This window comes from Stegostoma tigrinum, chromosome 2 (genome assembly GCF_030684315.1).
Source record: "Stegostoma tigrinum isolate sSteTig4 chromosome 2, sSteTig4.hap1, whole genome shotgun sequence".
Classification (NCBI taxonomy): domain Eukaryota; kingdom Metazoa; phylum Chordata; class Chondrichthyes; order Orectolobiformes; family Stegostomatidae; genus Stegostoma; species Stegostoma tigrinum.
The window spans coordinates 86,454,224-86,476,640 of record NC_081355.1 but is presented as its reverse complement, the minus strand read 5'-3'; the positions used below and the strand labels follow the sequence as shown (position 1 = coordinate 86,476,640).

The window sequence follows — 22,417 nt, the reverse complement described above, 5'->3', positions numbered from 1 at the left end:
GAAGCGGAGGGCCTTGAGGCCATCTGCATGTGGAATACAGGTGTATAGGGACTGGACGTCCATGGTGAAAATGAGGTGTTGGGGGCCAGGGAATTGGAAGTTCTGGAGGAGGTGGAGGGTGTGGGTGGGGTCACGGACATAGGTAGGGAGTTCCTGGACCAAAGGGGAGAAAATGGAGTCCAGACAGGTGGAGATGAGTTTGGTGGGGCAGGAACAGGCTGAGACTAATTCCATCCCCTATTCCCAATTCCTCCGCCTCCGCCGCATCTGCTCCCACGATAAGACATTCCACTCCCGCACATCCCAGATGTCCAAGTTCTTCAAGGACCGCAACATTGCCCCCACAGTGGTCGGGAACGCCCTTGACCGCGTCTCCCGCATTTCCTGCAACACATCCCTCACACCCCGCCCCTGCCACAACCACCCAAAGAGGATCCCCCGCGTTCTCCAACACCACCCCACCAACCTCCGGATATAATGCATCATCCTCCGACACTTCCACCATCTACAATCCGACCCCACCACCCAAGACATTTTTCCATCCCCACCCCTGTCTGCTTTCCGGAGAGACCACTCTCTCCGTGACTCCCTTGTTCGCTCCACACTGCCCTCCAACCCCACCACACGCGACACCTTCCCCTGCAACCGCAGGAAGAGCTACACTTGCCCCCACACCTCCTCCCTCACCCCAAGATGACTTTCCATACTAAGCAGAGGTTCACCTGCACATCTGCCAATGTGGTATACTGTATCCATTGTACCCAGTGTGGCTTCCCCTACATTGGGGAAACCAAGCGGAGGCTTGGGGACTGCTTTGCAGAACACCTCTGCTCGGTTCGCATTAAACAACTGCACCTGCCAGTCGCGAACCATTTCCACTCCCCCTCCCATTCTTTAGATGGCATGTCCATCATGGGCCTCCTGCAGTGCCACAATGATGCCATCCAAAGGTTGCAGGAACAGCAACTCATATTCCGCTTGGGAACCCTGCGGCCTAATGGTATCAATGTGGACTTCACCAGCTTCAAAACCTCCCCTTCCCCCACTGCATCCCAAAACCAGTCCAGTTCGTTCGCTCCCCCCACTGCACCACACAATCAGCCCAGCTCTTCTCCTCCCCCCACTGCATCCCAAAACCAGTCCAGCCTGTCTCTGCCTCCCTAACCTGTTCTTCCTCTCACCCATCCCTTCCTCCCACCTCAAGCCGCACCTCCATTTCCTACCTACTTACATCATCCCGCCTCCTTGACCTGTCCATCTTCCCTGGACTGACCTATCCCCTCCCTACCTCCCTACCTCTCCACCTATCTTCTTTTCTCTCCATCTCCGGTCGGCCTCCCCCTCTCTCCCTATTTATTCCAGTTCCCTCTCCCCATCCCCCTCTCTGATGAAGGTTCTAGGCCCGAAACATCAGCTTTTGCTTCCGAGATGCTGTTTGGCCTGCTGTGTTCATCCAGCTTCACACTTTATTATCTTAGATGGATTCTGATTTCAGATTTATGAAGGTCATTTTTTAAGAAGTCAAAGTCATTTGGAAAAGCGACCTAAATACAATATCGCAAACAAAGCATATGATTTAGTAAACATTTAGACAAACACCTGTCGGGTAAACCAATGAACACTGAAACTGCGGTGTTAACATCTAACAGGCACAGAAACTTTGAGATCTAAATGCTGCAAGTAGCACACATGCAAACGTGACAATCAAAATGGTGACAAATGCTGCTAAACCAGAATGAATTTAAATATACATAGCTGATGGCTCTACAATCCATGTGTAATAATACCATATGGGCTGCCCATGTGCAGTTGGCCCTACTGAGGCAAAATTTCAGGAGGCTGCAGTAAAGTTCCAGCAGCAGTAGCAGCAGTCACAAAGTAGATAGTCACAAACTGTTCATCCAGGCAGCTCTTTACAATGAGAGGGAGAGACGGTTCCATTTGGATTGGGGACGGAGGGAGGTGGAGGAGATTGCAAGCAATGACAGAACAGAGGACTTTCCAGCCACAACTTCACTGAATGATGAATGGCTGGCTAAATAGGCTCAGTGATAATGGGAACTGCAGATGCTGGAGAATCCAAGATAACAAAGTGTGGAGCTGGATGAACACAGCAGGCCAAGCAGCATCTCAGGAGCACAAAAGCTGACGTTTCAGGCCTAGACCCTTCATCAGAGAGGGTGGGTCTGATGAAGGGTCTAGGCCCATAACGTCAGGTTTTGCGCTCCTGAGATGCTGCTTGGCCTGCTGTGTTCATCCAGCTTCACACTTTGTTATCTTGGCTAAATAGGCTCTCCTTCCAACTAGAAAGCAGACCTGTGTCCGTCACATATGTTCCTGCACCTGCATATTGACATTCCTCCAAAATACGCACTAGCTGAATAGCAAGATCAAGATTTTGTTGCTTTACAAGTGACTAATCAACTCAAAATGGCAAATGCTTGGATTACAAAATAAATGTAAACTCCATTGGTATTAATAACATGCATAAATAGAATTTCTTAACTTGTCAACTTACCTGTCCATCTTCTCGGACAAATAAATAAATTTTGCTATCGTCCCCGCCACAAGCCAGAATGACAGCTAGAATCAGAAAATTTCAGTGAGAACAGTCTTACGTAGTATAAAATTAAATGCACCACAACCTTTTAGAAATTTCATAAAATACATTCACAAGATAGCCACCTAGCCTTATTAATTTTAAATTAAAAAGTATCAGTCCTTTTAACCTTTTTTTGATGCACCTTTAAGTGCAACAGATGAAACAATTTAGTCTTTACATATAAAAACACATATATTCCTTCTTTAGGAGCAAAATCACCTTTCAAATAAACAAATTTCAACTTAAAATTTGCCGATTATAAAAAATAAAATTAAATCAAGCAAAGCACCATTTGCTTTAGTGAAGGACTTATGTCTTCTCAATTCTGAATAGCAATGCTGTAGCTACCTCTCTAAGCTCTACCTAATTCCATGCTTATTACCTACCATCCTCTATTAACCCGCCAAAACACTGTCACTTAATATTTCAAACGGCATGGATCATTTATAACATCTTACTGTTTCAAAATCGATAAATGCATAAGTACCACTGAGCTTTATGGTGATGCATGACTAAAAGGAAGACAGAGAAAGTGAGGGGAGCATACATTTTTTACAGACTATTACCCAATTCACCACAGTAAAGCAGATCCAGAACTAACTGGCCAAAAAATTATCTACTGGGGACACTGATAATAATCAAAGCAGCAGCTCTTGATCATTTTCACAATTCCACTCTAACTCTGACTCTCATTTTAACTGTTGAAAGGACAAACATGTTGTCAAAGTTTTCATCTCTCACTCATCAGGTCAAACCCAAGTATGTCAAATATCAAACAATTACAACAATTTATACCACAGGAAAAATGGGTGCTGTTTGGTTGGCAAGTTGACTCTGTCCAGCTGAAATAGACAAACCAGGGCTCCCCGAGCTCCTGGGTAATCCGAGAAGCTATAAGACTCACAGAGAACAGGTTCCTGCTTATTAATATAGGTCACTTCTAGCAAATATAAATGAGCCACGCTGCTGATTTGACAGGTTATTTTAGTTGGCAGTTAGGAAGCCAATTGTTCCACACAGCTTGCTCCATGTCAACACTTTGGTCAGAGCAGACTTGCTAACAAGTCAAAACCATTTTTTCACCTGTAGTATAAACTGTCGTGATCATTTAAAAATTGGTTTTTGATCTTTGCTCTGACATCAGCCAGACAAAAAACTTTAGCAACATAACACCCTTATCAACAATATTCAAATTCAATACTGCACAGCAATTTTCTCCGTTTTTCTCCCTTAGCCAGCTTTGCCTTCAGCTTTAAGTGAGAAAATTCTTTATTCACACCTCTTAAATTTTAAACAACCAAATAAACATCATTTTTTCCTAGAAAATATATAAATGTCTCATTCTACTTTCTCAACCAATCCTCTCTAATCTGAAGAGTCACATTTTTGGCACTCTTGTGCCACATTTTAAATTATTGAACTCTTTATTATCCATCTTCTTTATTATTATTAAGCTCTATTTCTTTATTTACACATTCTCCTAAAAAACCTGTAATGATTAATTTATACCGTAATAATTACACAATGGGTAATGTAGTTTTTGAAATATGTTCATTTTCCTTTAAAATATACCTCCAACACATCAAAAAATGATATGGACAATTTAGAATCAAATTATGGAAGATCAACTAGAATTCCAATTTGTCAACTTACCATCACTGCCTGGTAATTGTGCTAATGCAACATCCATCATGAATCCATTACCAAACATCAGGGTTTGTACACATTGACCTATCCATAAATAATTTATTGAATTTAGTTTTGCGCCTTGTATCCTACAATTCTTATCAGAAAAAAAATAATACAAAACAAGTTACATGTAAAGGCTGTCAACCATATCCAAAACAAACGAACGATTTACACAAAATCCTCATTTATAAATTCTTGAATGCAGTAATAATTCTGTCCAAGCATACAAAAACAAATAGGAACAAATAGACCAGCACAAAACAAAATATGGCATCACAGGAAAACCATGAGTTCATTGCCTGGTAAGAGCTGCTAATTCAACCATACTATAAAATGACTTACCTATTGAAGCTAAATAGGAGAAATAGTTACAGATTACAAGCTAAAGATGAGCAACAATTTTTCTTGCAAAAAAACAAATTAAGAACTAAGTAAATAAAACAGAGAGGCAGGCTTAGGCGAGTATTGTACCTGCATGATATGGGAGCTAGTAGATCCTAGTCAGTTTTGAACAGTACGACACAGCAGGAAGGAGATTTATTTGGATCATGCCTTTCAGGAGGCAGTCACACTCGTTCGATTAACTACCTCGAATTCAGTCAGCGTAACTTACAGCAAGACAGGTAGGGGGATCCAAGAGGTAGTGCTGAATAAACCTCAGCTCTTGAGCGTGACTGACAGGTTTGAGATTCTTGCACCATGTGGATGACAGTGGAAGCAGTTGTAAAGATGAGCAAATAGGCAAAAAATGCAAGACATGCAGGAAAGGCATGATAGTCATGTGGGCTTCAAGATGATTTCTTGGAACAACTTGAGGTACAGCCACTACAGAACAGGCAATTCTGGATTCAGTGTAATGAGGCAGACTTGATGAGAGAGCTTAAGAGATGAAGCGTGTGTGTGTGTGTGTGTGTGGCTGTGGTTGTGGCTGTGTGTGTGTGTGTGTGTGTGTGTGTGTGTGTGTGTGTGTGGGGGGGGGGGGGGGTGCAGTGTCTCTCATACAATGTAATTCACCCTGAGTTTCAGAGGGAGAAGCTGGAATCAGAACAACGGTATTACAATTCAGTGAAGCTTCATGCCAAAAACATGTCCAGCGTTGACTGGAAGGGAAGCATAGCAAGGAAGACGGTGGGGCAGAACTGGCTGCGGTTTCTGGGGATATTTTGGGAGGCACAGCAGAAATTCATCCCAAGAATGAAGAAGAACACTAAGGGGAGGATGAAGCAACCATGTCTGACAAGGGAAGTCACAGACAGCATAAAAGCAAAAGTAAAAGGATACAGTAGAGCAAAGAAGATGGGGAAGCTCTCAAAAACCAACAATGGACAACTAAAAAAGCAATAATGGGGTGTAGTGATCCGAACCAGGTGGATTTTATTGACTATGGGATCCATGATTGAGGTTGTTAACCTGCGTCAATAAGGGAGCCCTAGCTGACCGATATAAACAAGTGATTCATAACCTCCTTACTTCACAGACTGACTTCGAGCTGGCTGGCCACAACCAGCATACCGTGTACATGTCAATAAAGGGTAACTTGGTGACAGTATACCAGCCTCTGCGCAGTTATTTCACAGGGGATAAGATGAAATATGAGGGTGAGCCAGCAAGTAATATAAAAGAAGATTGCAAAAGCTATTTTAGATATAGAAAGGTAAGACAGAGGCAAGAGTGGACTTTGAACCACTGCAAAATGAGGCTAGAGTACAAGAAATGGAGAACAAAGAAACAGAGTAGGAGCTGAATACATACTTTCCATCAGCCTTTATGGTGGAAGACACCAGTAACAAACCAGAGCCTCAAGAGAGTCAGGGCAGAGGTCAGGGTAGGAAAAAGTGCTTGGGAAGCTCAAAGGTCTGAAGGTGGATAAATCAGCCAGACGAGACATACTTCATCCCAGAGTTCTGAAAGAGACAGCTGAGAAAATTGTGCAGGCATTAGTGGTAATCTTTCAGGAATCACTGGAGTTCGGGAGAGTCCAAGAGGACTAGAAAGTGGCTACTGTGACACCCCTGTTTGAGAAGGGAGGAAGAAGACAGGAAATTATAAGCCGATTAGCCTTTCAGATTTTCGTGTCCATTAGTAAGATGGAATTGCAAGGTACTTGGAAATGCAGACTAAAATAGGACAGCATCAGCATGGTTTCATCAAGGAAAGGTCATGCCTGACAAATCTGTTAGAATTCTTTGAGGAGGCAACAAGAAAGTTAGACAAAGGACAGGCAGTGGACTTGACCTATGTGGATTTCCAAAAGGCTTCTGACAAGGCACTGCACAGGAGGCTGCTCAACCCATGGCGTCAGGGGCAAAGTATCTGCATAGATAGTTTGACTGATAGTTCTAGCTGACTGGCAAAATGCAGAGACTGGGGATAAAGGGGTCTTTTTCAGGGTGATAGCCAATGACTAGTGAAGTCTCACACAGGTCAGTTTTAGGATCAAAGTTATTCACATTATGCATTAATGATCTAATGAAGGACCTGAGGACATTGTTAAGTTTGCAGATGACACAAAAATAGTTGGAGGAACAGGCAGTGTTGAGGAGGCAAGAAGACTGCAGAAGGGGTTGTACAGGCTAGGGGGCTGAGCAAAGAAATAAACAGATAAATGCAACTTGGGGAAAGTGTGTGATTATACATTTTGGTAGGAGGAACAGTGTAGACTATTTTCTACATGGGGAAAGGCTTTGGAAATATAAAGCACAAAGAAACTTGGGAGTCCTAGTTCAGGATTCTCTTAAGGCTAATGTGCATGTTCAAATAGCAGTCAGGAATGAAATGCAACAGTAGCATTCGTTTCTACAGGCTAGAAATACAAGATCAGGGGTGTGCTTTTGAGGCTGTATAAGGCAGTGGTCAAACCACATTTGGAATATTGAAAGCCATTTTGGGCCCTGTATCTAAGAAAGGATGTGCTAGACTTGGATGGGGTCCAGAGGAGGTTTACATGAATGATCCTGGGAATGAAGAGCATGTCATATGAGAAACAGTTGAGGTTTCTGCATGTATACTCCAAGGAATTTAGACGAACAATAGGGGAACTGATTGAAACTTATGGAATACTGAGAGACTCGGATAAAGAGGACATGGAGAAGATGTTTTCACTAGTTGGAGAGATTCGGACTCAAGTGGTCAGTCTCAGAGTGAAGGGACAATCCTTTAGAACTGTGATGAAGCAGAATATCTTGAGCTATAGCGTGGTGAATCTGTGTAACTTATTGCCACACAAGGCTGTAGAGGCCAAATCACTGAGTGTCTTTATGACGGAGACAGAAAGATTCTTGATTAGTAAGGCGATCAATGGTTATGGGGCCAAGGCAGGAGAATAGGGTTAAGAAACGTATCAGCCAGAAGCATATGGAGGAGCAGACACAACAGGCCAAAAGGCTTAATTCTGACCCTGCATCTTACGGTCTTCTGGTCTCACAGTGACCCACATGCGACTTTATCAGTCATGTATTTACCCACTCTGCGAACTTGTTTTCATCGTACTGAAGGATCTCTACATCTTCCTGACGATTCAGTCTCTCACCCAGGTTTGTGTTGTCTTTAAACATGGAGATACTACATTTAGTTCGCTCATCTGTTAATGTATGGTGAATAAACTATTTGTGAATAAATATCTCATTTTCAGTTGGGGCCGTAAGTGAACGTAGCAATGCTTGACTTTCCAATGATCTAGTCTTGGGGAAATCAAACTCAAGCTCTTGAGCTAGTGGAATGCAAGATAGGAAATCATTAACTAACCTAATACCAGACTGCACCTACACAGGGCAGTATCCTTTTTTCAGAAAGACACAACCATTTCATGTTTTGATCCTAGTCTTTTAAAATCAGTTTTGGCATTGATTTAACCACTTCTTCCACTTGCAAATATCAGCATATTTTGGTTTCTAATTTTGTTTTCCATTTCAGACTTGGTCTCTGCAGTTTTGGTTTGTATTTTTAGTTAATGATTTTCCACTATGTATTAGAATATGGTTTCGGTTTCCCCGCTTCTTGGTTAATCATGTCCTCTTTCAGACAGAATCTTTTCATTTTTTTATTGTTCTATGATTATTTGTTTTATTGAAGATATCTCCAGATCTGAAAGAATTCTCGGTCACCACCAAGTTGAACATGAAGTAATGGGCTGGATTTTAAAATTGGTAACAAAGCCACAGCACTCATTGATGTGGAACAAAGCTGCCCTCAAAGACCTAGTGTCACTGTGCACAGATTTTCTGCCTACCAATGTGAGTTGAAATGTGACACCAACTCAGCATCCAACAGCAGTTGCACTAACAACAAAAATAAGCAATTACATGGAGGTATAAATTAGTTTAGAAAGCCAATAGCTTGGGAGAGGAACCTCACACAATTTTCTTGATTAGATGAACAGAAAATTAATTTCAATGGATACAGCAGAAATCCCTCAACTCTGCTGGTACTAATAACGACAGATTCTTCACCAATGAAAAATTGTCTCTGGGTGAGAAGATAATGTCAGTGTACAATTGTTACGAAGCTTATTAGTAATAGATCATGAAGAGAAATTATACGCTCAAGTCACATTTAGGGCAATAAAATTGGAGAAAGGGTTCTTTCTGGGGTAGTTGCCATGATGATAGGTAACTTCAATTCCTGACCTGCATCTCATTAAAAAAAAATTCTTGACGCAAGTAGCAATTACTGATTAACATTCAAGCTAAGATGCTGAATCCAAAACAATACCTCCCAGTCATTTCAAAGAAATTACATGGTAAGACCTATTGTAATCCAGAGAATACCCAAATAGTTTAAACTCGTGCAGTTTTTTTTTCCAAGATAATGCAAGCATAAATATGTACTCCCAACAAAAGTAAGGAAAAGATGACTCTTGTTTTTTATACAGGAATACAACCACTGCATCTCATGCCAGATATATACATACATTCCCAGATCTCTTTGTTCCTGCACTCACTTTATCGTTATTTAATTCATATTCTCTGTTCTGATTCTTCCTAACAAAATCTTTTCTTGTGTTTAATTTCATCCACACATCTTTCCATTTCGTTTGCCTACCCATGTATTGTTACTATCCTTCTCCTTGTTCACTACATGTCATCTGCAAACTTAATTATGCCCTGCATACCCAAGTCTGGGCTGTGCATAAATACACACTTGCCAGGTGAACACCACCATGCCACACACTAGTTTGACAAATAACTGCTCACTACTACTGTTTTCTATCCCAGAGCCAAATTTGTAACAATGTGATCTCTGTCTCTTTAACTTTATGAGCTCTAATTTGGTTAACATTACACTGGGCCACACTTTAACAAATGCCCCCTTCAAATCATCATACACATAATAACACAGAAACTTCCTCAGCTATACTTTACATCAAACAATTTGACCAAAGTAGTCAAACATAACTTGCCTTGACTAAATCTGTGTTGGCTTCCTTATTATCATCTTCTTTTACATAGTTTTACAATACAATTTTTTTACAATACAAAGAGGTTCCCTTCAGACACCTCTCATCTGAAATTACAGCCGTCAAACTAAAAACAGATAGTCTAGAAAAACCCAGAAAATCAATTCTCTGGTCACTGAGCTAACCAACACCACAAAGAAACCAAAAAAAAATTCAGGCATTAAACTCCAGACAGTCTCTTGAAATCACTTTACATTCAGAAGAACAGTTGTGAAATCACAACTTACATGATCAAAAGAAAGAAATAACACGGTTTGTATAAAAGGCAAGAAAAAACATTGCAAGTTAAAGGACATCAGATAATAATAAAACACAGGCCAATTTTTCTACTACCTATTCAGTCAAAATGCACACCAACTGAGCACCACTTTTATTTTTGCTCCATTATATCCCAAGTGAACTCATTCACGAGTTTAATGGAGTCAAAATTCAAGGTTCGTATGTTTTCCATCTTTTGTGATATGCAGGGTTGAGATGAAGATAACCAGTTTAAAAGTATATATCTTGGCAGCTATTTTCACCTGGGGAAAAATACTGAAAGCAATGACCTTTACAAGGCATTTAATTTTGGATACTACATTTGTTAATTGAAAATTTATTGAAATTAAAACTTTTTACAGCATTCCCATTTATAATCACATGCCATATTTGCAGTTGCCATGAACATAAGGAATGTTAATACCTTACCCACAGAACCTTGTTTTGTCCAAATTCTGACAGAGGAATCTGCTGCTGCTGAAGCGATCAGCAGTTTCTGCTGATCATCCAAGTTAACAGTTTCATAAATAGCCGTTACAGCACACACAGCTCCGGAGTGGCCTTCTAGCTGGGTGGAGACTGCAAACTGATAAGTATTGGTAAAGTAGCTAATCATTCATAACTCAAAAATTGAGCTATTATTTGTGATTTTGCAACATAATACGAACAGAAGTGGCAGAGAAACCACAGGCAAGACCACATAGTTATCTTCAAGACAAACATTTTCAGATTGATCCATTCAGATGCAAGAAACCAATGCAGGTAACAGAAATGAAGGTGATGGGTAGTTCAGCTGAAGACTGATGTTTTGGATATATTCGCACTTGTAAAGATGCAGGTCAGATGGCTAGTGAGGAAGGCATTGTAAAACTTAAAAACAACAAAAATATGGTTAAAGGTTTCATTGAAGCTAGGGTCAACGTAGATGCAGAGGCTAGAAAAACTATCAAAGTGGATTTGAAAGGAAATGGGATGAGATAACCTTGGATTGAACTGAATAATAAGGCCTGGCATTTCACAAAGTTGTGGGGAATCCACAGCTTATCACCACAATGGATAAGCACTTGATAAGCGAGTCAGCATAAATGCTTGAAATGGGCAAATAAAGTCATTTAGAACGGTCAAACTGTCCAGTTATTTAAATATTCTGCTCTTTAAATTAAAGAAAAATGAAGAACAACATCTCTAAAAACTGAGTTTGTTGAAATAAGCCAAACTGCGATCATTACAGCGTTATTACTGCTTGACTACTTCCACAACATGTCATTACACAATAGTGGGCTGTAAGATTACAGTTTGATTCAGAACAGCATACCCAGAAGGACATTAAAAGAGCAGCTCTTTGATGTGGGGAAGTGTGAACAGAAATCATTTTTTATGTTGATGATTTAGTCCTTGAAGATTTCTATATATCAAGTAAACTCTTAATGAATATAAGCTACTTTATTTGTTCCGTTTACGATAGATGCTTAGAACTTTATTTTCTTTCATCTCAGCAGATCTTCTAAGATCTGCTCATTGTGGACATTCAGTGAACAGCATGGCAAAATTTATTTTTCTGTTATATCCATTTGTACAATTTAAGCCAACTGTGAAAATGAAGATTGCAACATTAAGGCAACTTGTTTTTCCAATCTGTGTTACATATAATTTTGCGAAGTAATGGGGCAAGGTTTGTTGCAAGATTGTCAAGGAGGCAAACACTTTGAATGGTCCAAAGGTCAGCAGGATATTGAGGAGCAAATGTACAGGGAGATCACAGAAAGCTGTAAGAATAATAGGACTGTAACAGTGGGGGATTCGAACTTTCCAAATGTAAGACTGTGACTGCCATAGTGTTAAGGGCTTATATGGGGAGGACTCCGTTAAGCATGTACAAGAAAACTTGCACAATCAATATGTAGATGGCTTTACTAGAGACGGGGCAAAACCTAACCACCTCTGGGAAATATAGCAGAGTAAGTGAAAGAGTTGCTCATGGGGGTGCACTTTGGGACCAGTGACCATAATTCTGTTAGTTTTAAAATATTTTGAAAGAGGATAGGTCTGGTCCACATGTTCATGTTCTAAATTGGGGCAAGGTCAGTATTGATGATATTAGACAAGAACTTTCAAATGTTGACTGGAGTGACTGTTCGCATGTCAAGGGATGTCTGGCAAGTGGGATGCTTTCAAAAGGGAGATAGTGAGAATTCAGAGCCAACATGTTTCTGTTAATGTGAAGGGCAAGGCTGGCATGAGTCACAAACAGTGGATAACTAGAGCAGAGAAACTGTATCCTGTTCTTCGTAGCCTTCAATTTGTCATCGATGACAACAAAAATCTTGCCAAGATCATCTCTACACCCCACTTTCTGCCTTGAAACAGCCGACAAACCTTAAACAGACGATCGTTCACAGCAAACTACCCAGTCTTCAGGACAACATCGACCATAACGCCATACAACCCTGCCATGGTGACCTCTGCAAGACATCTCAGATCATCGACATGTATCCTAGTGTCACACATGGAAACACCTTTTACCAGGTAGACGGAAGATACTCATGTGAGTTGGCCACTGTTGTCTACCTCATACACTCTGGCAAGAATGCCCCCAGGTATGGTATACTGGCGAGACCACGCAGACCCTACGACAACGGACACGTGGACGCTGTGCAACAATCACCAGACAGGCATGTTACCTCCAGTCAAGGAACACTTCAGCAAACAAGGACATTCAACCTCTGATTTACAGGTAAGCGTCCTTCAAGATAGCCACTTAGATACACAACAACAAAGAATTGCTGGGCGGAAACTGATAGCCAATTTCCATACCCATGAAGATGAACTCAACTGTGATCTTGGGTTCATGACACGCTACATGTAACCCCACCATACTGTTCTAGATTTATAAAATCTTCCTTACTGTCCTCCTTTAACACCATCACCTTGATAACGTTGTTATGATCTCTTTACCTTAATTAGTTTGTACAGTTTTGGATTACTTGTTACTTTGGTTAGACTCTCGACATGCGACTCGTATATCTATCATGTTATTCTAGCTATTTGGTTGGTCTCTAGCACTAGCTAATTTTTTGATTTTTTGTATTTATCTCTCTGTCAAGTATTTGGATTATAGGTCATCCCTTCATTTACCATTCAGTTGTTCATAATTTACTCACACCATCTGACGCTTTTGATTACCTGCACAGACTTATTATCCAGTCTATTGATAGCCCACTCAGACCATTTGTATGATCTTTTGATCTCTTTGGCTATGTGCTTTTCTTCGCTTCATCTGATGAAGGGGCAGCACTCTCCCAAGCTTCAAATAACCTGTTAGACTATAATCTGGTGTCATGTGATTTCTGACTGGACGGCTAAAGATCTTGAAGCTCTAGTCAAGAAAAAAAGGGGATATATATAAGGTATTGCCAACCCGGCTCAACTGAACCCCTTAAGGAGTATGCATGTGTCGGAGTATATTTAGCAGGGAAATCAGGTGGATAAAAAGGGAACATGAGGTAGCTTTGGCAGTTAAGATAAAGGAGAATCCAAAGAGATTCGCTAAGTTATATTAAGCGAAAAAGAATAATTAGTCAGAAAACAGGGCCCCTTAAAGGCCAATAAGATCATGTGTGGTGCCATCAGAGATGGGTGAGATCCTAAACATTTTTTTTGTCAGTGCTTTACCTTGGAGAAAGACATGCATGCTGGGGAACTTAGGAAATAAATAGTCATGTCTTGAAAAGAGGCCAAGTTACAGAAGAGGAGGTGCTCGAGGTCTTAAAACACATAAAGGAGGATAAAACCCTGGGATCTGATCAGGTGCATCCCAGGACACTGGGAAAAAATTGCAGCACCCCAGCAGAGATTTTTTCTATCAATGGCAACCACGGGTGAGGCACCTGAACACTGGAGGGTAGCTAATGTTGTGCTATTACTTCAGAAAGGCTGGAGGGAAATGCCAGGAACTACACACGGTGAGCCTAACGTCGGTGGTGGGTCAGTTGCTGGAGGAGAGTGAGAGAAAGGGGATCGACACACATTTTGAAAGGTAAGAACTGATTAGGGCTAGTCACCATGGCTTTGAGCATGGAAAACTGAGTCTCAGAAATTTGAGTTTTTTTGAAGGGATGACCAAGAAGAAAGATGAAGGCAGAGCAGTAGACATCTACATGGACTTTAGCACGGCCTTCATCAAGGTTCCGCACAATAGACTGATTAGAAAGGTAAGATCACGTGGGATCTTGGGAGAGGCAGCCAAGTGGATACCAAATAGGCTTGACGGCAGGAGACAGAGGGTGGTGTTGGAGGGGTGTGTTCAGACTGGAGGTCTATCACCAGTGGTGTGCTCGGTCCACTGTTGTTCGCCATTTATATAAACGATTTGGATTAGAACACAGGCGGCACGGTCTATACGTTTGTGGATGACTTCAAAATCCAAGTATAGCGGGCAGAGAAGAAGGTTATTTAAGAGTTTAATGGGATCTCAATCAACTGGGCCAATGGGCTGAGGAATGGCAGATAAAGTTTAATTCAGATAGATGTGAGGTGTTGCGTTTTGGTCAGACAAACCTGGGTAAGAATTACACACTTAATGACAGGGCCCTGGGGAGTGCTGTCGAACAGAGATCTAGGCACATAAGTAGATAGTTCCTCAAAAGTGGAGTCACAGGTACAAAGGGTGGTGAAGACTATGTCTGGCACACTTGCTTTCATCAGTCAGAGCACTGAGTACAGGAGTACAGTCATTGTGTTACACATGTACAAGATATTGAAAAGGCCACATTTGGAGTATTAAAGGTTGAATTCTGGTCACCCTGCTATAGGAAGGATGTTGTTAGAATGGAAAGGATGCAGAAAAGATTTACAGGTATGTTACCAAGGCTGGAGAGTTTGAATTAAAAGGAGAGGCTGGATAGGCTGGAACTTTGCTTCCCTGGAGCGTAGGAGGCTAGGGGTGACCTTATCGAGGTTTATAAAATCATGACAGGCATAGATAAGGTCAACAGCCATATCTTTGCCCGAGTGTAGGCGAGTCCAAAACTGGAGGGCATAGATTTTAGGTGAGGGGGAAAGATTTAAAAGGGACTTGATGGGCAACTTTTTCCACACAGAAGGTGTCAAATGTCCAGAACAATCTGCCAGAGGAAATGATAGCGGCGAGTACAATTAGATCATTAAAAAGACATTTGGACAGGTACATGAATTGAAAAAGTTTAGAGAGATATGGGCTAAACTCAGGCAAGTGGGACTGGTTCAGTTTAGGAAACCTGGTCAGCATGGGCGAGTTGGACTGAAGGGCCCATTTCTGTGCTAGTCGAGTGTGACACTTTACAGCCTTTTAAGCAACTCTTGGAGAGTCACATGGAGGATAGTAAAATAGTAATATGCAGGGTAGATTGATCTTAGTAGGATAAGAGGTCAGCACAACATTGTGGGCCGAAGGACCTGTGCTGTGCTATGCTGTACTGTTCTATGTTCTACGTTCTATATGACTCTAAGACTCTACATCACTCAAAATTGTTTCAAACATAAATGGATAGTTGCTCAAGGGTTAGAGTCAATTAGAGTTAATAAGCAATTATGCAGAGAGAAGCAAAGGAATAAGCTCGAGGTTGGAAAGGTTGTGAGATGACTGAAGGCAGCTGGTTCTGTGTGTTGCTGATTCTCAGAAAAGAATCCCCGAAGGTGTTTAATACCTCCATGAAGGTAGGATAAACTAATATCATCGGATCCGTTAGGTGCAGATAGGTATTAGACTAAAATTCAGGAAGCATCCTGGGAACCATACTGGGGACTTGGAGAAGAAAGTGAGTCTTTCATAGTTCAGTGCAGTAGAATGCAGGGATAGAAAATGCCCACAAGCAGGACATGCTTGGTGCAATTGAGAAAGATTTAAGTTTGGAAAAACACAGGGGCAGAACCGGTTTAGTGCAATGTGGACAAGCTAAAATTATGTTTATGAGCAAGTGCTGAAATCCAGGTTCCTGATTCCAAAGGAACATGGCCCCAGTTGTAACAGTTGGCATGGAAGCTGTAAGGAAAAGAGAGTGGTATGTGCAGGACATTGTTTAGCCTCAGAAGGCATGAAGTTAGAAGAGGTACGATAAGGGGCCAAGGGGACGCTGAAGGAATGTGAGTTGGCACTAATTGAGCTTTAGGGTTATAAGTGAACATAGAAATGAGTGCATGGCATGAATTGCAATGAGCTGGCACAGATGAGCATGAGGAATGGGTGGGGACTGAGGCCTTGTGAGACAAAACAACAACTGGGCCTAATGCTTAAAAACTGACTAGCCCACAAACCCAAAGCTGGCCTTTTGAACAACCTACCTCGGCAGTCAGCAGCTTCCCTGCCAACCTGGATGCGCATCAGGAGATGTTGGGCCAGGGTCTGTCCTGTACCTCAACCCAAAATGAAAATGCCACCACTTTGCTCCCGAGACCGAAACTGAGAGCTAGAAAATTTTCCAGCTCCGAGAATCTTGGCCTAAGTATGCATAGTACCTAATTCAGAATAATCCAACAAATAGCTGGAAGTCGAGTCTTTGGGAAGAGCAAAGAGGATGGATTTGATGGCTTTATACAACATGAAAAATGGCATTATTAATTTTCCACCATGTTCAACTGTACAACTTTCCAGCCCACTAACAGCAATATCAGACATGCGTCCTAAAAACAGAAGAGTTATAATGAGGTTGAGGGGAGTGATGAAGAGGTGAAAGTGAATGCAATTTGTCCGGATATGGAAGCTGCCCAAAACCTGTGGCTGATATCACTATGTAGATGACGAAAACAAAGCAGGTGTGTTTGAGAATTCTGGAGGTAACAAATTAGGAGCTGGAGAAGATCTTACTTTCAAGGTGTGTTGACTGCATGGGGACAGGTAGGACTAGACAGCGCAAGAAATGTGGTCTAATATCATAATCACTAAATTACTGTGCTAATTATTCAACAAAAAACTGTTGCAAAACATAAACAAATTAATTTGTTCTGTAGTTAAATTACTACTAACTGCAACTAAAGGCAGAAAGTCAGTGCTGATTCCAAACCTGTCATCGGAAACTTTGCAGAAAAGTTGGCTGTTTTAAATCTAACTCACCTTAAAATTCTGCAACTCCCAAACAATTAGATGGTTATCAGATCCTCCAGACACAAGTTCTGTCTCAGGACCTGGAACAAAACCAAGCTGTCCTATGTCATCAATGCAATGTTCATTTTAAGAAGTAAAATAACACATTAGCTTTTCTCCCATTTCTGCAATGCAGCAGCCATAGCAACAGGGTCAGAAACAGTTTTGTTAGAATTGTTTCATGGACTAGACTTTTTTTTAACCATTTTTTCACAATGTACAACCTTTGGAATTGTTTTGAAAACTTAAAACAAAATTTGAGGCTTGCACTCTTGCAGTCTGCTAGCATTCACTCAAAACACGTGAAACGCTGACATTGTGAAAAGATGAAATGAATTTGAGAACAGGCTCATAAACACTCGATATAAACCACTTGGACCATTTAGCCTGTTGCTGTACTCTAATTATGCAAATCTAGAAAAAAGTGATATTAATTCAATAGTACATACAGAACTGCAAAAACCTTTCTGGAATTGATCCAAGTAAGGTCCTTAATTAATCAAAGATTTCAAAGTAAACAAAATCACAGCCATACCAGTCTACAGAATGTGAAGCAGAAACAGGAGAAGCTGGAAATACTCAGCAGAAAAAAATAGCATCTACAGAGAGAAAGAACCAGTGTCAATAGCCTCACAGTAAAACCAAGAAATTCGAAAATAGATTTTAAGCAAGTAAGGTGGATGGTGGTAAAAGAATCAAAATGGTATGTTTGAGATAGAGTGCAAGACAAGAGAGATGAAATATTCCTCACATGGTATGAGGATGGCACTGGCTAGGCCAGAACTTACTGACCATTCTAACTACCCTTTAAGTGAGATGCTTGCAATGCTATTTCAGAGAACTGTTGAGAATCAACCACATTATTGTGCACCTGGAGTCACACATAGTTTAGATCAGATTTTAAAAAACCTTAAATAAAACCCAAAAGAACTGTGGATGCTGTAAATCAGGAACAAAAACAAAAGTGCTGGAAAAGCTCAGCAGATCTGACAGCATCTGTGAAGGGAAAAATAGAGTTAACGTTTCAGGTCCAGTGACCCATCCTCAAAACAGAGCATACGTACTTCCCTCCCTAAAGTCAATCAGATTTCTTTCCCTAAAGTGAATCAGATTTCTTTTATGACAATCAACAGTGCATATCTGGTCACAATTAGAATAACCTTAATTTTATATTTTAATGGATTCAAATTTCATCACCTGCTGTGTTTCAAAACCATGTTCCGGAATAATAGCTTGGGCTCTAGATTAGTTGTTGAATGACTTTCTGAATATTTCATCACCTACCCTCATTGCAAGAGAGAGTTTGGTGCAATATCAACGATAACAAAAACAAGACCAGAAATAAAACATAACAGATGGGGTAGAATGGGGGGATAGCCGCCAGGATCATGAATAATTGCTGTCTAAAGCAAAAGCAAAATGAGAATATCACAAAAATCTGCAAAAACGAAGATGAATAAAAAAAAGACACAGAAATTACAAAAGAACTCCACAGGTGTCCAGAAGTCCACAACTGCCTAAGTGAAAGATCCTATGACTGTTCAGTAGCTGTTACACAAATTTAGTTTGAGCAATATTAGAACACTGCAGGGAGGCTAAGGACAGAGAGGTCAGAATAACAGCAGTGTGGAGAATTATAATGAAAGCTAACAAAAAGCTCAGGGTCATTCTTGCAGACTGCGTGAAAGTGTTCCACATGAAGGCTCAGAACCTTCAGTTGGTCTCCCGCGTATAGTAGTCCAGGCTGTGGGCAGTGAGTATAATTTAACAAGATAAAACAAGCACATATAAATCGCTATTTCACCTGGAAAGTGTTCTGATACCTGGAGATGATAGGAATAGGTAATTGGGTAGCCTAAAGTATTTTTTTGGGATCCGGGCAGCATTGATTGCTCATGCCAAATAGCCCTCGAGAAGTTAACAGTATTAACAGAAGATAACAAATTACAAGATTCTATACCAAACAGTTAAGGAATGATGGTATTGTTCCAAATGAGAATGGGATGTGGCTTGAAGAGGAACTTGTAAGTGTCAACATTCCCATGTTTTGTTGACCTGGTCTTTAAAGGTATTCTAGGCTGTAAGTTTGGAAGTTGCTGTCGAAAGATCCTCACAGAGTTTCTGCAGTGCTTCTTGTATATCAGACACTCAACTGCCATCATATCAGGGGTAGAGGAAATGGACATTTATACACCACAATACAACACAGAAAAAGGCCCTTCAGCCCACCAAGCCTACACCGATTCTTGGTCCTTATTTAGACCTGCTACTTTTTGCCCATGTGCAGTTTCTATCCCTCTATTCGCCTCCAGTTCTTGTGTCTGTCAAAATAAACCATAAGCATTGCTAATGTGATAATGGGAACTGCAGATGCTGTAGAATCCAAGATAACAAAGTGAGGAGCTGGATGAACTCAGCAGGCCAAGCAGCATCTCAGGAGCACAAAAGCTGACGTTTTGGGCCTGGACCCTTCATCAGAGAGGGGGATGGGAGAGGGAACTACAATAAATAGGGAGAGGGGGGGAGGCAGACCAAAGATGGAGAGAAAAGAAGATAGGTAGAGAGGAGAGTATAGATGAGGAGGTAGGGAGAGGATATGTCAGTCCAGGGAAGACGGACAGGTCAAGGAGGCGGGATGAGGTAGTAGGTAGGAAATAGAGGTGTGGCTTGAGGTGGGAGGAAGGGATGGGTGAGAGGAAGAACAGGTTAGGGAAGCGGAGACAGGCTGGTCTGGTTTTGGGATGCAGTGGGGGGAGGGGTCGAGCTGGGCTGGATTTGTGATGCAGTGGGGGGAGGGGAGATTTTGAAGCTTGTCAAGTCCACATTGATACCATTGGGCTGCAGGGTTCCCAAGTGGAATATGAGTTGCTGTTCCTGCAACCTTCGGGTGGCATCATTGTGGCACTGCAGGAGGCCCATGATGGACATGTCGTCTGAGGAATGGGAGGGGGAGTTAAAATGGTTCACGACTGGGAGGTGCAGTTATTTGTTGCAAACCGAGTGGAGGTGTTCTGCAAAGCGGTCCCCAAGCCTCCGCTTGGTTTCCCCAATGTAGAGGAAGCCACACCGGGTACAACGGATACAAAATAACACACTGGCAGACATGAAGGTGAACATCTGCTTGATATGGAAAATCATCTTGGGGCATGGGATAGAGGTGAGGGAGGAGGTGTGGGGGCAAGTGTAGCACTTCCTGTGGTTGCAGGGGAAGGTGTCAGGTGTGGTGGGGTTGGAGGGGAGTGTGGAGCGGACAAGGGAATCTTGGAGAGAGTGGTCTCTCTGGAAGGCAGACAAGGGTGGGGATGGAAAAATGTCTTGGGTGGTGGGGTCAGATTGTAGATGGCAGAAGTGTTGGAGGATGATGCGTTGTATCCAGAGGTTGGTGAGGTGGTATGTGAGAATGAGGGGGATCCTCTGGGGGCGGTTGTGACGGGGGCGGGGTGTGAGGGATGTGTTGTGGGAAATGCGGGATACGCGGTCAAGGGTGTTCTCGACCGCTGCGGGGGGCAAGTTGTAGTCCTGGAAGAATGTGAACATCTGGGATGTGCGGGAGTGGAATGCCTCATGCTGGGAGCAGAGGTGGAGGAATTGGGAATAGGGGATGGAATTTTTGCAGGAGGGTGGGTGGAAGGAGGTGTATTCTAGGTAGCTGTGGGAGTCGGTGGGCTTGAAATGGACATCAGTTTCTAGCTGGTTACCTGAGATGGAGACTGAGAGGTCCAGGAAGGTGAGGGATGTGTTGGAGACGGCCCAGGTGAATTTGAGGTTGGGGTGGAAGGTGTTGGTGAAGAGGATGAACTGTTCGAACCCCTCTCCCCTTCCCCCACTGCATCTCAAAACCAGCCCAGTTCTTCCCTTCTCCCCACTGCATCCCAAAATCAGCCCAGCCTGTCTCCGCTTCCCTAACCTGTTCTTCCTCTCACCCATCCCTTCCTCCCACCTCAAGCCGCACCTCCATTTCCTACCTACCACCTCACCCCGCCTCCTTGACCTGTCCGTCTTCCCTGGACTGACCTATCCCCTCCCCACCTATACTCTCCTCATCACCTGTCTTCTTTTCTCTCCATCTTCGGTCCGCCTCCCCCTCTCTCCCTATTTATTCCAGTTCCCTCTCCGATCCCCCTCTCTGATGAAGGGTCTCGGCCCAAAACGTCAGCTTTTGTGCTCCTGAGATGCTGCTTGGCCTGCTGAATTCATCCAGCTCCTCACTTTGTTATCTTGGATTCTACAGCATCTGCAGTTCCCATTATCACATTAGCAATGGTTAAGGTTTATTTTGACAGACACAAGAACTGGAGGCGAATAGAGGGATAGAAACTGCACATGGGCAATAAGTAGCAGGTCTAAATAAGGACCAAAAATCGGTGTAGGCTTGGTGGGCTGAAGGGCCTTTTTCTGTGTTGTATTGTATTGTTTTGTATTGTACTGTGTTGTATAAATGTACATTTCCTCCACCCCTGGTATGATGGCAGTTGAGTGTCTGATATACAAGAAGCACTGCAGAAACTCCACACTTCGTTACCATTGCTAACGTGCATGCTTCAACCACCTCTATTGCCAGTGACTTCCTAGCACACCCCATCATGTAGTTGACCTTTCCACCCTGGGAAAAAGCCTCTGACGATCCTACTCTATCAATGCCTTTTGTAATTTAACAGGCCTCTATCAGGTTGCCTCTCAGCCTCCATCTTTGGCAACCAGAAGTGCAAGCAATATTCCAAATGAGGCCTAATTAAACTTTTGCACAGCTGTAACATAACTTGCCAACTTTTATACTCGATGCCCTGGCTGATAATGCAACTGCTGAAGACCAAGTCCCAAGTCACAATCATGAAGACTTGTACAATGATATCCGGAGTTGAGATGAATGGCCTCCCATAACAACCACTTTCCTTTGCATTAGACACCATTTCAAACAGTGAAGAGTTTACCTGTGAATTCCCATGAACTTAAGTTTTGCCAGAGTTCCTCAATGACATATTCAATCAAATGCTACTTTGATGTCAGGGGGAGCCACTCTCATCTCACGTTGAGTTCAGCTCTTTTGTCCATGTTTTGATCTCGACTGCAATCAGATCAGGAGCTGAATTGGCTTGGCGGAACCCAAACAGAAACATCACCCACTGAATATCAGATGTTATATCTCCCATGATTTCATGGGAGATATCATGAGGTGGGGAAGGGGAAAGGTATTGGAGGTGATAATGGAATGAACCAAGTACAGAGTGGATTGTTGCTTCAGAATGCGAAAAGGGGTTTGGGGGAGTACATGAACTTGATGGTGGGATTACACTGA

At 42.2% G+C, this 22,417-nt stretch overlaps 1 protein-coding gene across 3 annotated transcripts in view; it reads right to left on the bottom strand.

Moving 5' to 3' along the window:
- elp2 (elongator acetyltransferase complex subunit 2) overlaps positions 1-22,417 on the bottom strand; it is a 131,014-nt gene that overhangs the window by 97,988 nt on the left and 10,609 nt on the right. For 2 of the 3 annotated variants that reach the window (XM_048558230.2, XM_048558239.2), the window contains exons 3-6: positions 17,092-17,162; positions 10,434-10,590; positions 4,256-4,333; positions 2,519-2,583 (exon numbers count right to left, since the gene is read on the bottom strand). In XM_048558230.2, the coding sequence (XP_048414187.2) occupies positions 2,519-2,583; positions 4,256-4,333; positions 10,434-10,590; positions 17,092-17,162 (371 nt within the window). The remainder of the gene's footprint in view (positions 1-2,518; positions 2,584-4,255; positions 4,334-10,433; positions 10,591-17,091; positions 17,163-22,417) is intronic. The other variant, XM_048558248.2, reaches the window with a different exon arrangement.